The 16585-nt window shown below is 40.9% G+C and overlaps 1 protein-coding gene across 1 annotated transcript; it reads right to left on the reverse strand.

The window, feature by feature from the left end:
• Positions 1-241: 241 nt before the first annotated feature.
• On the reverse strand, positions 242-12609 carry LOC124282945. The gene is made up of 4 exons (XM_046718998.1): positions 12501-12609; positions 10631-11204; positions 8917-9619; positions 242-361 (listed from the first exon to the last, which is right to left on the reverse strand). Exons 1-4 carry the CDS (start codon positions 12607-12609, stop codon positions 242-244), a joined length of 1506 nt encoding a protein of 501 aa, XP_046574954.1.
• Between the last annotated feature and the right edge of the window lie 3976 nt (positions 12610-16585).

Below are 16585 nucleotides of genomic sequence, written 5' to 3' on the forward strand. Positions count from 1 at the left end.
CACTTTAAAGTATTTCAATGTTTATAAGATGACCATGTTACTCTCTGGCTTGAAGGAATACTCGTTTTTTTTAAGTAGAAATTCTGTACAATCAATAACTGCTTTGGTATTTGGAAAATATTTAAAACATTTAGGAAGATTATGTTTCACCTGTCTTGTGGAAGGCCATTTGATAAGAAAACATAATTCTTTGCACATCAGATTGACCCATGTGTTGAAAAATTCTACTACTGTGAGAATTTTAAACACCAAACAAGTCAGACAACTGTTCCACATCATTAGCTCGTCGTAGGCGCATCAGAGTGATGATAAATTCCTCGTACAGAGAGAGAAGTCTTGACGGGTCTCTGCTGGAGTTTTGCTGCAATACAAAAGCAGGAAATTGTACACAACTAAGTTTGAACATTTACAATGTTGTACCATTTACATTCTGAACTGATATTATCAGAAACTATGCATGAAATAATGCACTGGTTACCAGCTAAGATTTAGAGTTGTATTAATTGGAAACTTTTTTATTATCAAGAATATGTCTCAATATTCTGACCATAATAAACTGAAGAGTTAAAAGTTAAAAGAATTTGTACGGAAACGTCGCACTGACGAAATAAAGAACTTGTTATCCATACAGTTCGTCAATATTAGTGAGGATCACAGTAAAAGGGGTGACCAAATCTTATTCTAAAGTATATTCTTAATGAAGGAACTGACAGACTGACTTATCGAGCAGTCGAAGGCACCACTTTTTCAAGTGAAGGATTATGCCATTTCACCTGTAAAGATCTTCTGTTTGTTGGTTCAAATTTGTTGTTCAAGGCAAATACTGAAATTACTGTCATAGTTGCCAATTACGCAATAAAACATTTCAGATTGCCAACAGACAACCAGATCGTCAAAAGACGTACAAAGACTCTCCACTTGCAAACTTTGTTATTACTGCCAGTAGTTTTGATTGGCCGTGGGTGGACCAATCGTGTGAAGCACCGCGATTCGCTGAACAGAGTTACATCCTTGGACATGCCAGAATTCTGCTGTGCCCAATTATGTGGTATCTCAGCTCCCATTCCCGTGCGTGTGGGATCCACGACGTCTTTGACCTGTATCAGTGCAGATGTCAGCTAAAAATGCTTTCATCACGAGCTGGGTTTGAAGTTGTTTCGCACTGTAATGTCAGCAACATGAAGACACAGATTTATTATTCCATATGGGAAGGAGGACACAGGGTAGTACTTTTCCCATTCGTGACAACTGGTGTTGCTACGAGACAAACCGAATAGCCACTCGTGTCCCTGTGGAAGGATTTCATATTGACGCATGAACATCAGAACTACTGTAAACAGGAAATATAACTCTATTCCTGTTTCATTCCAGTGGTACTTAATATCACCAAAGCACACATTGTATCGCCGTTTTTCTATTTGCTTATTTACTCTCAAGAATTAAACCTCTTTGATACAACTAAAAGACGGAGAAAAACATATTTGTTAAAGACATATTATGACGTAATTATTACCAGCTGTTCACCTTATGTTTCTAGTTGTATTTCTAAATAGGGTTGAATAATCACAAATGCGATTTGTTTTATTTTAAAACTTCTACATTAAATCCCAAAGCAGATACTCAAAAATGACTTTAAAATATTTCTCAAACTGAACATTTGCGTTATCTTGCTGTCATACACCAAGTGGAACTTTAAATAAATTTGTTGAGATATATAAGAATGAGCAAAAAAACCCAAACATGTCAGAATGAAAGGATTCAGGCTAAAACGTCACCACAGCAAAACGGCACCTGGCGAAAACGGCACGATTTGGACATAAAGGAACCTCGACTTGGCGAAAACGGCTACAGATCTAAGGCACCAACTAAAATCTTATCGGGAAATTAGTTTGTCATTAGATAAGTCTGATAATTCTGATTGCAGAATGTTTAGACAGTAAATACATCTACTCTGCCGACAGTGATTGGAACGGGCATCCCATAGCCGATAATCGGATTACAGAATGTCCAGATTGCAAATACATCTACTGTGCCAACAGTCATTGGAAAGGGCATCCCAATTTAGCATGAAGACATCGCAACCTTTGATTTTTTAAACAATGAATTATAATGTCATAAACGATTTAATTACTCGGGATTATTTTTATCAAACCAAAACGCACGATTTGATTGTTTTTTTCGTATCTTTACACATAACAAGTATCGAAACGGGGACGAGTCTTCTTGGAGGTTACGGAACGGGTTAAGGACCCCCTGAAACACGTACACACGGGTTTCACACATTAGGGGGCTTCGAACCCGACCTCGGACGGAGTTTCACCACTTGGCTAACCTTCCCCCTCCACGGCCCTGTGTACAGCGGAATTTGTGAAATTTTCAGATTTGAAGTTTATAGAAAAATAGGTTACACAATCCTATAATTGTAAGAAAAGATATAGAATGAAAGCAACGTTTTATTTCCGTGACACCTCCGTCCCCTGCCGCCCTGATGCCCTCTCCGAAGGAAAATATATTCACAACCCAGAGATCAATAACGGTTGGCTAACCAGTAGCTATTCATCACGGGGTCCAGTTTTCCTCTACACTGCCTGGGTGGAGTGAAAGTGAGTGACTTTAGTTTAGCCACACTCAACAATTTTCCAAATTTATGGCGGCGGTCTGTAACTAATCGAGTTTGGACCAGACAATCCAGTGATCAACAGCATGATGATCATTCTGCGCAATTGGGAACCGATGACATGTGTCAACCAAGTCTGCGAGCCTGACCACCTGATCCCGTTAGTCGCCTCTTGCGACAAGCATAGTCGCCTTTTGTGGCAAGCATGGGTTGCTGAAGACTTATTCTACCCCGGATCTTCCCGGGTCCGCCTGGGTGGAACGAGGAAGTAAAGGTTAGTGGGCGTGCTGGCGATATTTGCCAGATGTACACTACAATTCTAACAATGACCAGGTTTAGCGACTGATGGACAAGTGAAGGAACACGGTAGTAAAAGTCTACTAATTCAGACATTGTGTTATGTTCCCTGTGTGTGGTAATCCAGCCATGGTGTTATGTTTCCTGTGTGTGGTAATTCAGACATGATGTTATGTTTCCTGTGTGTGGTAATCCAGCCATGGTGTTATGTTTCCTGTGTGTACTAATTCCGACATGGTGTTATGTTTCCTGTGTGTGGTAATTCAGGCATGGTGTTATGTTCCCTGTGTGTGGTAATGCAGCCTTAGTGCTATGTTTCCTGTGTGTGGTAATTCAGGCATGGTGTTATGTTTCCTGTGTGTGGTAATTCAGACATAGTGTTATGTTTCGTGTGTTAATTCAGACATGGTGTTATGTTTCCTGTGTGTGGTAAATCAGACATGGTGCTATGTTTTCTGTGTGTGGTAATTCAGACATGGTGTTATGTTTCCTGTGTGTGGTAATTAAGCCACGGTGTTATGTTTCCTGTGTGTGGTAATCCAACCATGGTGTTATGTTTCCTGTGTGTGTTAATTCAGACATGGTGTTATGTTTCCTGTGTGTGGTAATCCAGCCATGGTGTTATGTTTCGTGTGTGGTAATTTAGCCATGATGTTATGTTTCCTGTGAGTACTAATTCCGACATGGTGTAATGTTTCCTGTGTATGGTAATTCAGGCATGGTGTTATGTTCCCTGTGTGGTAATCAAGCCATCGTGCTATGTTTCCTGTGTGTGGTAACTCAGCCATGGTGTTATGTTTCCTGTGTGTGGTAATTCAGCCATGGTGTTATGTTTCCTGTGTGTGGTAATTCAGACATGGTGCTATGTTTTCTGTGTGTGGTAATCCAGACATGGTGTTATGTTTTCTGTGTATGGTAATTCAGCCATGGTGTTGTGTTTCCTGTGTGGTAATTCAGCCATGGTGTTATGTTTCCTGTGTGTGGTAATTCAGCCATGGTGTTATGTTTCCTGTGTGTGGTAATCCAGCCATGGTGTTATGTTCCCTGTGTGTGGTAATTCTGACATGGTGTTATGTTTCCTGTGTGTGGTAATACAGCCATGGTGTTATGTTTCCTGTGTGTACTAATTCCGACATGGTGTTATGTTTCCTGTAATTGGTAATTCAGTCATGGTGTTATGTTCCCTGTGTGTGGTAATCCAGCCATCGTGCTATGTTTCCTGTGTGTGGTAATTCAGCCATGGTGTAATGTTTCCTGTGTGTGGTAATTCAGACATAGTGTTATGTTTCGTGTGTGTGTTTATTCAGCCATGGTGTTATGTTTCCTGTGTGTGGTAATTCAGACATGGTGCTATGTTTTCTGTGTGTGGTAATTCAGACATGGTGTTATGTTTTCTGTGTATGGTAATTCAGCCATGGTGTTATGTTTCCTGTGTATGGTAATTCAGGCATGGTGTTATGTTTCCTGTGTGTGGTAATTAAGCCATCGTGTTATGTTTCCTGTGTGTGGTAATGCAACCATGGTGTTATGTTTCCTGTGTGTGGTAATTCAGACATGGTGCTATGTTTTCTGTGTGTGGGAATTCAGACATGGTGCTATGTTTTCTGTGTATGGTAATTCAGCCATGGTGTTATGTTTCCTGTGTGTGGTAATTCAACCACGGTGTTATGTTTCCTGTGTGTGGTAATTAAGCCATGGTGTTATGTTTCCTGTGTGTGGTAATCCAGCCATGGTGTTATGTTTCCTGTGTGTGGTAATTCAGACATGGTGTTATGTTTCCTGTGTGTGGTAATTAAGCCATGGTGTTATGTTTCCTGTGTGTACTAATTCAGACATGGTGTTATGTTTCCTTTGTGTGGTAATTGAGCCATGGTGTTATATTTCCTATGTGTGGTAATTCAGCCATGGTGTTATGTTTCCTGTGTGTGACCTTCCCCTTGCTGCTCATCTCACACAAGTTGGTGTGTAGACCCACAGATACATTACCGACATTACTATGCCTATCATATCTACACATAACAATATTGAGACAGTATGCGTGTATAATGTCAAGTGGCACTGCATTTGTTGGACAATATCTTACCTTGGAATATGACCTCAGTTCCAAGTTATTATAAGGTAAAGGTAATTAGCACTGAAGCAAATGTCACGTGTGCCTGGAATCTTTGCGCAACATCATAGATATCAATATTTCGTCAACATATCTTGGATTCGTCTATTTAAATGCCACCTTTCTCGCCATTTGAACACCTTTGAGAAAATATTTGAACTCCGTGTAAATGATACAGTAGCTGTTTTCCAGCTGAATTTTTAAGTTATCCCATAATAAAGGTTCTGTGTTTTGTTTGATATGATGTTACTACTGCTCGATCCTGAACTGCTTCCAAATGTTTGATCAACGTATTTCCAATAAACAAGGTCAAGTATGCCCTGTTTTATGACCATTCTAAATAACCTATACCTGATACAGCTCTGTTTCCCGAGTGTGTCTGAGAGCAGTAACAGATCACATGGCTATCAGGGTCAAGTTGGATCTTTGGTACCGGAATTCGCATTATAAAGTACACATACCTACATAGCTGTCTGCTCTGATCGTTAGCATGATGCTTGACTCTCCAACTTTGACACTCTGCTTACTTGTGTCTCTTGCCAGATCGGGCTACTGCAAGGCAACAACACAAGCTGCATCAACCTTACCTTGGATATTTTCATATTACACTGAGACCTGGCTTTTTCCTGATGAAAAACCAACACATTGTAAGATAAACCTTCCCGTATCATTGGCTGATGGGGACCTTCGCGGGGTGATTAACTTCTTCGCTGTGACACTGAGCTTGCTGGGTGGGGTCATAATGAAGCCCAACTCCTTGCAGACTGCTGTCTCGAGTGACAACTGGCTACTCCAACACAACTACGCTAGCTGCATCCAGCGGACAGCTCAAACACATCCATTTTAGCAAGCTGATAATTTGATCGTTTGTTGTTCATGACGGCTGGCAGTAACATTCTAGCTGCATACGGCGCAAAATAATTTAGATTGGGCATATATATATATCTAGAGATAGCCGCCTAGAACACTTGTGTTTGTGTGTGCATGAAACTCCGAGTAACAATAATCCAGTGTACTAAACATACCCGCCATATAGCTGGAACATTGCTGAGTGCGGCTTAAAACTAGACTCACTCACTAAACACACAAACAAACAAACAAACAAACAAACAAACAAACACACACAAACACACACACATTATATATATATGACATCTTTCACTGCTTCAGAACCCATGGTTGGCATGGCAAATCAAAGAGGAAGCCATTGGCACATATGCTCAGTAAGTCGCGGGTGTTTCTGTATCAGGAGGAAGCATGACTGCGTTTATTACGTGTTTATCTCGATTTTACAAAAACATTTTTCTTCAATTTTAATAATGTAAGGTGACTATCGGAATGGTTTACCCCTATGGAAAAATAGCTGTTTCTTAGTATTCTCCTTTTTGATAAAGGTAATTAGCACTAAAGCAAATGTTACATACAATGGGCTGTTAACAATGACAGAATATAACTCCACCTTGAGAAACAAAACACATCAATGGATTAATTAACAAATTTAATTAATTTCACAATATAGTGGAGGAACCCCTATGTGCATATTATATTCAACAATTAAGATAAAGGTGACATGCACTGATACCAGTAAGTGTGTCTTCATTGACTATGGCCCTGCTAGGCCTTGCATATGTTACCAGTAGTTCAGATGATATTCAAATGTTACTCAATGACGACAAAGCATCATTTTTCTTCAGTCACAGAGTTCATTAGATATACTTATATTATACACTTGTTATACCCAGCCACACTATATGTTACTCACACTTAGTGAAGCTATACAGTAGGTATACCCAGCCACACAGTACAATACTCACGCTCAATCACACTATACATTACACACCTTGGGATGATATGGTCTTTACAATAGATAGCTGTTTATTTTTCATATCAACCTCTTGTGACGTCATCAGAGGTTGGTTGGCTTTAAATCCAGGATAACGTTACGAGATCAGTCTAAAAAGCCTGACAAACGAATCCTCGTCGGATACATAAAACTTCGGCTACGCCTCAGTTTTGTATCCTCCCTCGGTTAAAGGTACGTCAGGATTTCTTGAATATTACTCTCGGCTTCGCCTCAAGCAATATTGAGTTGAAGTAATATGGAGTTGAAGAAACGACACACTTCATATTTTATTTCTTGATGACTACATTGATGGTGCAATTTTATGCCAAAATGATTCCACCTGACATTGGAGGAACATCACTCGTGCATCTGATCTCGCTCGGGGCTGCGGTATCAGTCTTCTCACTCACATCTGTACTACAGTCAGTTGCTGTTGCACTGGCCGGAGAAGTATTTGTGTGATTTAAGATATGTCAATTAATTTTAATAATGATTAATTAAAATGGATTTTTCTATGCAATTTGTGACAAACATGAACATGACTAAGCGATACGATATGAACATATTAACTCAGTCCACATACGCCCATTTATAAAATTCAAACAAGTCCATTGATACTTATATTTATTTATTTCCACCTGCCGATACCGCCCCCCCCCCCCCCCCAATCTTAAATTGTAATTTTCAAATAGTTCCATGTTGTCAAATCAAAAGGATTTAGCATGAACTGTGTACATTTGTTAATCAAACACGAAACAACTTACCTTAAACACTCATGTGCCCAGGTCGTTCCATTATGAGTTGTTCGGGGATCCCTTTCTCGTAGAGTTTGGTTGCTGTTGTCACCCTCACGAAACTAATCAACCAGAATGATAGTTGTGCGTCATCCATGAGATCAAGCATGGTAAGAATCTTCTCTTCATTAAGGCGGTTGTTATTCCTCCAAATAGCCCAGTCGCTGAAGGTATTCACCACCCATTTGTTCCTCCGACGTGTGTTCTTGGGAACGGCGTGCTGTGCGCGCTCTTCAATATCCAAGTCAGTTGACAGGAACTTGTAACGGGTATTTTCAACGGTGTCTTCATCGTCACTAATATCGGAATAATTAGACGAAATATCCATGCTTTTGGCAGTCTCCGGTCCAAAAACTTGATTTAAATGCTCAATATTCTGTCTTGCTGCAACCAGTTCATCATTCGACTCACTCGACATCTTGCATACTAGTGATCTTGACTATTCTAAACACCATGTGCTCACAACTGAGTTGTATTTCAGTGATGTGTTTTTGTTTTCGTTTCCTTTTAAAATGTTGTATTTCGTTTAGTTATAGAAATGTAAACAACCTAAAACTATTATCCCATAATTGCAACATTTGTTTTCTTTCAAAATGGAAATTACATGATACAAACTCCCCAAATGTATAACTTATGGCGGTACTAGCAAATTGCGAGAAGTATCCCAACGATGTTTAAAACTATGTCTGAGCGCCAGAACACACCCTCGGTGTTGACGCAGTGCTGTCACTGCATGATGTGCACGTGAAATTTCTGACGTTTGTCATAGTGAAATTGACATAACCATGGCTGCTTCTGCTTTCAAACACGCAAATAAGTAAAAGTAATAAGAATTTTTTTTTAGAAATGTCTAGTCAGTCGTTAACCGCAATGTGTAAGTCAAATAGCAACTCATCCCGTGGTTAATATGTAAACGAACACCCTCTCTCCGCTCGGGCGTTCATTTTACATATAAACCTTGGGATGAGTTGCTATTTACTACGTAGCTATACCCAGTCACGCTATATATCTTGCGATCTGTCAACACCAGGTCAGTCAGTCTGCAGTTTACAGGTCATGGTAAATGTAGTTACTTATCTGATCTTCATATGGAATAATAAGTTGATCGAACATCAGTGATCTATACAATGACACTGCAAGTGAAAACTTGAATTTCACCTGAGATGTAATTGCATACATACACACGGCCACGTCCATCTACACAAACGCCGAAAGGGTACAAGACACCGTCCACAGAAGTGAGTATGTTTCTGACAAACTGTCCCGACTCAGTCAGATGAGCAACAGTATGTTCACCGTAGTCAGTAACCAGGATGTCACCTGTGCTGGTACTTGTGATACCACAAGTACTTCTCAGAGTTGTGTGTCCTGTCGCAGGGTAGGTGAACACAACGTCCCCTTCAGCTGTCAGGCACAAGACACGCCCGGAACTGTCATCTGACACCAGGATGTTATCTGTTCTTGTTGTACAAAGAAAGTCTGGACCATGTATAATTTCCTCCTCACTATCTACAGGGCTAATTGACCTTAGTACGTTTCCTGTCATGTCCAGAATATCCACACATCTTTCAGAACCCGCTGCTAGTGTTGATGGTGTCAGACACGTTATACCCCTGTACTGCTTGATGGTTGTGATGGTTGACATCAGAACAAGTCCAGGGTTGCTTCGCACTGTTACAATCTGACTGATGTTCGGCACAGTGACAGCCACCTGGTCGTGACTCAGCCTTGTTACACCCAGTGGTGCACCTTCCAATTTGAGCTTGCTGTGACCTCGCTGTTTGTTCCAGGTGTAGAAGGACTTCACACTGTTGTTGTAGGTATCTGTGACAACCGCTGTGTCGGAACCATGCACCATCAACACAGTTACGTCACTTACGTATACCTCATTCAGATCTCCTGCTACCCTAACGTTACCAGTGTCTTGTGACACAGGAGCAGCCTTCAGGCCTTCAGATCTAGTACGTTACCAGTGTCTTGTGACACAGGAGCAGCCTTCAGGTCCAGCACGTTACCAGTGTCTTGTAACATAGTAGCAGCCTTCAGATCCAGTGCGTTACCAGTGTCTTGTGACACAGGAGCAGCCTTCAGGTCCAGCACGCTACTGGTGTTTCGTGACACAGGAGCAGCCTTCAGGTCCAGCACGTTACTGGTGTTTTGTGACATAGGAGCAGCCTTCGGGTCCAGCACGTTACCAGTGTCTTGTGACACAGGAGCAGCCTTCAGGTCCAGCACGTTACCAGTGTCTTGTGACACAGGAGCAGCCTTCAGGTGCAGCACGTTACCAGTGTCTTGTGACACAAGAGCAGCCTTCAGGTCCAACACGCTACTGGTGTTTGTAACACAGGAGCAGCCTTCAGGTCCAGCACGTTACCAGTGTCTTGTGACACAGGAGCAGCCTTCAGGTCCGGCACGTTACCAGTGTCTTGTGACACAAGAGCAGCCTTCAGGTCCAGCACGCTACTGGTGTTTGTAACACAGGAGCAGCCTTCAGGTCCAGCACGTTACTAGTGTTTTGTGACACAGGAGCAGCCTTCGGGTCCAGCACGTTACCAGTGTCTTGTGACACAGGAGCAGCCTTCAGGTCCAGCACGTTACCAGTGTCTTGTGACACAGGAGCAGCCTTCAGGTCCAGCACGTTACTGGTGTTTTGTGACACAGGGCCAGCCTTCAGGTCCAGCACGCTACTGGTTTGTTGTAACACAGAGGCGGCATTTAGGTCCTGCATTCCATCATAATAGACAACAATCTCACCCAGCTGTAGATCAACCAGTGCTCTACTTAGCTTGTCTGCGTTTTGTCTAAACATGATTCTGACTATTCTTCCCAACTCATTCTGGTCTACGTCTCCATCAAACTCCACATCACCGGCCTCACATCCCTGATACATCTCATACACATCCACGTCACACTCAGATTGTAGAGCCTGGTCTATCAGGCCAGTCTGTTGTCGGTACATTTGTACTGACATTTCGCCCGTCTTCAAGCCAGCTGCCAGTTGTTCAATTTCCGGAACATCTTTCAGTTCATCTAGCAGTATATTTTCCATTTGTTTTATCTTCTCTCTCGCTTTGGTTCCAAACGACTTGATGTCCTCTTCCATTTTTCCATATCGATGTTTTGCAGAAATGATGTTCACTGTAACAACATCAACTTTTGCTTCCATTTGGAGTTGCTTCTTTGAAATAGTTTCCTTCTTATTCAACAGCTGGGACTTCAATGCAGGTAATTCCGACTCCAGTGTCACAACTGACTCACATTTCCTGTGATAGATAACACAACAGATGTGACAGGTGACTTTCTCGCAATCTTTGCACAGGAATTTGATGCACTCATCCTTGTGTTCAATACACATCACTTTACGTCTCCTGGAGATATTGACCTCAGACCCAGACAGATCAAGTACGTCATGGTGACGAGAGGCTTGAAAACGCCTGTGTGCCCTGGCACATGCTTCACACAAGGCGTCATCGCATGCCGAACACCACACAGTCGCAGGAGTTGTCTCCCCTTCTCCCCGACAGCATGTGCAATCTTTTGCCTCTGCACGAAAAACGGATAGATTGATGAAAAGAAACTAGCAATGAATGTTGCCATATTTTATCACATACACCTGATGTGAATGAGTATTTGTCATATGCTGATTTACCTAAAGCTTAATTTCTGTCAGCTATGTCACACATAAAGAAAATCTCAAAATTTGTAAACATTTCACATATGAAGAATATTTGACAAGTATATATCTAAATGACTGTAATGTGAGTGAATAGTTTGACCCTATCATTTTCATCTGATTATCCTACAGATTTCAGAAGTGGCAATTATGCAGCGGCGCAGCATTCAAGGGTATATATCAGGTAAAAACAACTGATTAAAGTAGCTATCAGTACCCATTATGTTTACAATTACACGTTGTTACACTAAAGGGACCATACACAACAGTGGAACCTAAGAAGAACACTTTTTCCATGTACCTCATGATATTTACAAAAGCAAAGTCACTAGCATCATACAGCAACCCCATGCTATCCCTTACGTAACTTTAAAACAATCAGCGAATATTTGTGTTTATCATACAATGGATAGTGTTCTCGGGAGGATAAAGCCAACGAATATTTTCGGTATCCGTTGGGGTCATATACGGATATCGAAGCAAATTAGAGAGGTCATGGTAACGGAACTGTCAGTGCTTTGATCCCAGAAAATTCATGCCTGGTTATTATTGATGGAGTAGATTACAAAGCGAAGATATAAATTCATAGGTTTACGAAGATACCAACATCAGTTCCCCGACCGACTGTTAGTGTTAGCGAAAGAATGGCACCAGGAATCCAAGTGCACAACGCGAATATTAAAGTGTATTTGCTGTTCAAAAGGTTAATTAAAGGTTTCTGAAGTTCCACGCGAGTTTGTTGGCAACAATATACGTGCTTTAACATAAAAAACTGACTAGGAACTATATGGCGTAACGCAGTCAAATGAGTACCCAGTAGAAAATTGCGTCACCGAGCTTGTGACGTCACGTATTACTACGCACACATTTAATATTAAATCGCATTTTTTAAAATTATAAAGTAAGAATGACATTGTATTATAAAAAAGGTTATCACACTCGTGTGTTTTGGGATGGTTGATATCCTGCATTAGGAATAAACATTGTATTTAGCGAGCCTTGGCGAGATAACCTATATGTCTTTCTTATCTATTCAAGTTGGAACAAACAAGCTAATTGAATGTCGTTTATTACATAGCCAGTTTGAGTATGGTTTGTAGTATTACCTAATTGCTAAGAAGGAAAGTAGCTTGATATCAAATGTACTCAATGCTGTCTGTATCTACCTTTACATCCGGGGCCAAAAGAGTCCACCAGTCCTTGGATGACAAAGCTCGGTTTGACGTCATCCGCCCACTCATCTATTGGTCTCTCAGGGGCACTCACTTTCGTCATAGTGCTGCAGAAAGGACACAGCAGAGACTTGGCACTGATGGCTTCGGGGTTATTTTTGGTGTAGTTGATGACACATTTCTGACAGAATGTGTGATAACAGACAAGGGTGCATTGATTGTCAAACACCTCTGTACATATGGTGCATGTGAGGAAATATTCCTCCAGTTTCTGAGACGTCGCCATCTACAAACAGAAGATGCACGTGAAATACAGAAAAATATCTACACGATAGTAAGTGTTTATTTCAATTTTGTAAATATACAAGCGGTTCCACTGATGAATATATGCATGGCATGTGTTCTGGAGAAGTGGGGAGAAGGTAAACGTCAAATATCAAGGCTTTCTGCAATCAGTATCTTGTGTGCCAACCCTGGGAGTCAAGAACAGCCTGATATCTCTCCGAAAGAATCCATGAAAGTACTAATTAGGGAATGGTCGTCCACTTGGCCGCGACTGTGGTTGAAGCTGTCGCTCATTCTGTGTTTGTCTGGGTTGAGATTTGGTGAGGAAAATGGTCTGAATATGTCGTGTTGGTTGAGCTGTGAATCGTTTGGCTGTTTGGTCTGGTGATATCATGCTGGAATCCACGAAAATTAACCAGATTGATTCTGCTATTGTGTATAATTGGTGTCAACATAATCACACTACTTCCACTAAACACGTGGACGTTCAGTCGACGTCTAAACATCTTCAATCTGCACCATGGGGCAAAATACTTGACTTGTGCACATGGCAACCATGACGTTGTAGATGCGTTATGTTTAACCAATCAATCCATTGGCCATTATCCATCTGATAAAATGTGATACGAAATAATAAGCTTTTTATTTCTTTCGACTTGTCTCTAATGAAAGCAGTTTAGTTATCACCACAGTCGCTTTTAACAGAGCTATGTACGTGTATTGTCACGCAAACAAACGCTGCACTGAACCCAGTTGCATTAGGTAAAATGGACCTGCCCCAATAAACGCAACATCACTAGCCAGTATGAATCATTGCAGGCTTGGTGACAGCCATGGTAGTTTACAGTCTGGAGGCAATGTTCACAGATCGATCCACCTCAGATTAGAGTGTAGATATGCATACACCTGTATATGACGACAACAGAGAAAGCAACACAGCAGAAGGAAGGACTCGAATACAAATTATAAGACCATTACCATCTTGTCGATTCTAAATTTACTAATGATGTCGTTATACCTGTCGCTGGTCATTGGTAGAATTGTAGTGAACCAAGAATCTGGCAAATATCACCCGCATGCCAACTTACCTTCACTTCCTCGTTCCCCCCAGTAGGTGTAGGGGGAGATTGTACCACGTGACGAATACTGGATAGAGACAGGTTAGAGACAGGACAACTACCCGTGATTGAGCTTTTGGTTCTAGGGTCTTTTTGCCAGGGGTCAGATGTGTCACGGGAACAACACGATAATGTAATGTTTTGTCATTGCTTTCATTCTGTGTCTATTCTTCCGAATATTGTATATCCTGATTTCAGAACTTTGGTTAAACTGCATTCCTGAATATTTCGCGAAATCCGTAGAACATAGTGCCGTGGCGGGGTGAAGGTGTAGCCCAGAGTAGGGGACGTCGGGTCGGGTTCGAATCTCAGCATGGGTACAAAGTCCATTTGTGGTGCCTTTTAGCCGTCAGACTGTAGCCATTCACTCAATCAGAGTAAAAGATAAACATGTTTTTTAAATTATTTAGGTCCCTTCCTAGGAAAGTTTGAAAAGGCATTTCGTAATGATAAAAGAAGTATTTAAATGTGACACCAGAGCTGATAAGAAAAGTAATACAAGTGTGTTGTTTGTCAAGAAAGTCCAATTTCCACTGTTAACATTTCCTGTTGACTGTGTTAACACGGACCTCGACCCAGATTGTCCCTCCGTACAATACTAGGTGCATTTGCTCAGAGCGGTTCATAATAAGAATATGTTTAGTACAGGCAACTGTCTCGTGTTAGTATGTTACAGGTTGCATGCTTGGGAAGCACACATTCGAACTATTCCCTTTGTGATCTTGTAAACAACGTTCCAATGGGTTGTTGTTTAAACCTGATCTTTACTGATATCAGATATCTGTGCAGCCATGGAGAGGATACAACCGGGGTTACCCTATCTCTGTACACAATTTCGATATTGAGACCAACTGACTGTTTCGAGATGTGTTTTCTGATAGATCTGTACTGCCTCACACGTTATATGCTTTAGCAAAGTATATGCGTCGTGTCCTAACCTCAAATTAAGCATTATTTATTGTCTCTGTAATTCATCTGCTATTGCTCACAGATTTCATTAGCTCGTTCTCGTTCATTTACAGAACCACAACCAAAGTTCGGCAATCCAATATAATTTAATTTTCCTAACCTGTATGAATTTAAGAACCTTCTAAGCTCAAACGATGTGTCCGTATTAAAGAAGCTGTGTACATTTGCTGCAGTTATACATTGTACTCTTGGACCAAAATGTCGTTAACTGTCATGTCGACGATGTTGCTTGTAATACTGCTGTTTGAAAATATGCTCTTGTACCACCGTTGCAGGTTTTTGAGAATAGTTCAAGCTTTTAAACTGTCTTTAAAACCTATTATCACAGTTTTTATCTGTACCAAACTTCCCTACCCTTGTGCTCCTTCTGTAACGAAAAAGCATGAACTGATGTACTTGATTTTCCGCCTTGTTACTAGGCCTCCTTTTCAATTCAAGTCAACTATTTGTTTTTATGTAGCGTCTCCATTTAACACTGGCGCAATGTCACTACATGCACCACCAATAAATTCCGCACTGCCCCTTTTTTTATTGAATGTGTCACAGCACAGTGCAAATGAACTACACAGTGATTGTTTGCTGAGGTCTTCTACAGGTGACAGGTTGGGATTCAACAGGCAACTAAAATGCTTATCAGAAAGAGAATTCACCAGAAGCTTGAATTTATTCCTTGGCCTATGGACAAACCAACGCTGTATTGGAATCAGTTATTCAGAGACATTCACTTTTATTAAGTTGAGTGCAACTCGCTGCTCACAGTGAGTTTGGTATCAAGGGGGATAACTCTAATTTGGGACGTTATGAGCGGAAGTTGACGGTTAAAAGAAAGCTACGCGGTTTGTGTCATGAAGAGATAATTTTGAAGATTTATTTTGAAGTAAAAAGCAGGTTAAAGTCTATATTCGCCAGGAAAGTTTCACCTGACGTTTCAAATCACTTTAATCTATTACTACGCTAGGTTATGCTTGAGTTTCAGCGCAGTTACATCTATTTCTCATGAATGTTTCATCATGTCGCAAGTGACTTTCATGTATGTGTTGGAACCGTGTTGTAACAGTGGAGTTCTGCATTAAACAATTGAGACTTCGAGTTCATAATCAATGAATACGAAGATGCTTCCCAGCGGGCACACAACGTTGAATCAACGTTGAATTTTGGTTGTTTGGTTGATCAACCTTTCATAAACGTTGATTCAACGTTTATCATGCGACCAAAGAAAGATAGTCGAGATTCGTTTAGTTGTCAACGTTGTTTCAACGTAAGGAACCAACAAAATGTCAACTAATTGTTTCCTTGGCAAATTTGATACATAATTCATATTGGTAATAGGTATCCAACTTAGCAACTATCATTTCGGAACATTATTTTCATAAAAGATCAAGATCGAGCTAGTGACAGATATAATCTTATATATTATTTGATTGTGCATCGATCCACGGACGGAAATATTACGTAAATCGCAGTTTTAGGTATAAAGTCATCAGTTATCCAAATTGCATTACATTCGATATTTTCCCACAAAACTGTGAAAATTGTATAATTCCCGACAATTTGTTTCAAACACAAGCCAGATGTTGACCTTTCGATCACCTCGTTTGGCCATATCCGGACATGCGCACAATTATCGCGCGCGCAAAGGCAGCTGATCGTTGTCAGTTCACTTTGGCGAAGTTCAACGCAATATCGTTCTATTTTCACCATCTTCAC

The sequence above is a fragment of the Haliotis rubra genome, unplaced genomic scaffold (genome assembly GCF_003918875.1).
Source record: "Haliotis rubra isolate DU_JTF1 unplaced genomic scaffold, ASM391887v1 Scf307, whole genome shotgun sequence".
In the NCBI taxonomy this organism is placed as follows: domain Eukaryota; kingdom Metazoa; phylum Mollusca; class Gastropoda; order Lepetellida; family Haliotidae; genus Haliotis; species Haliotis rubra.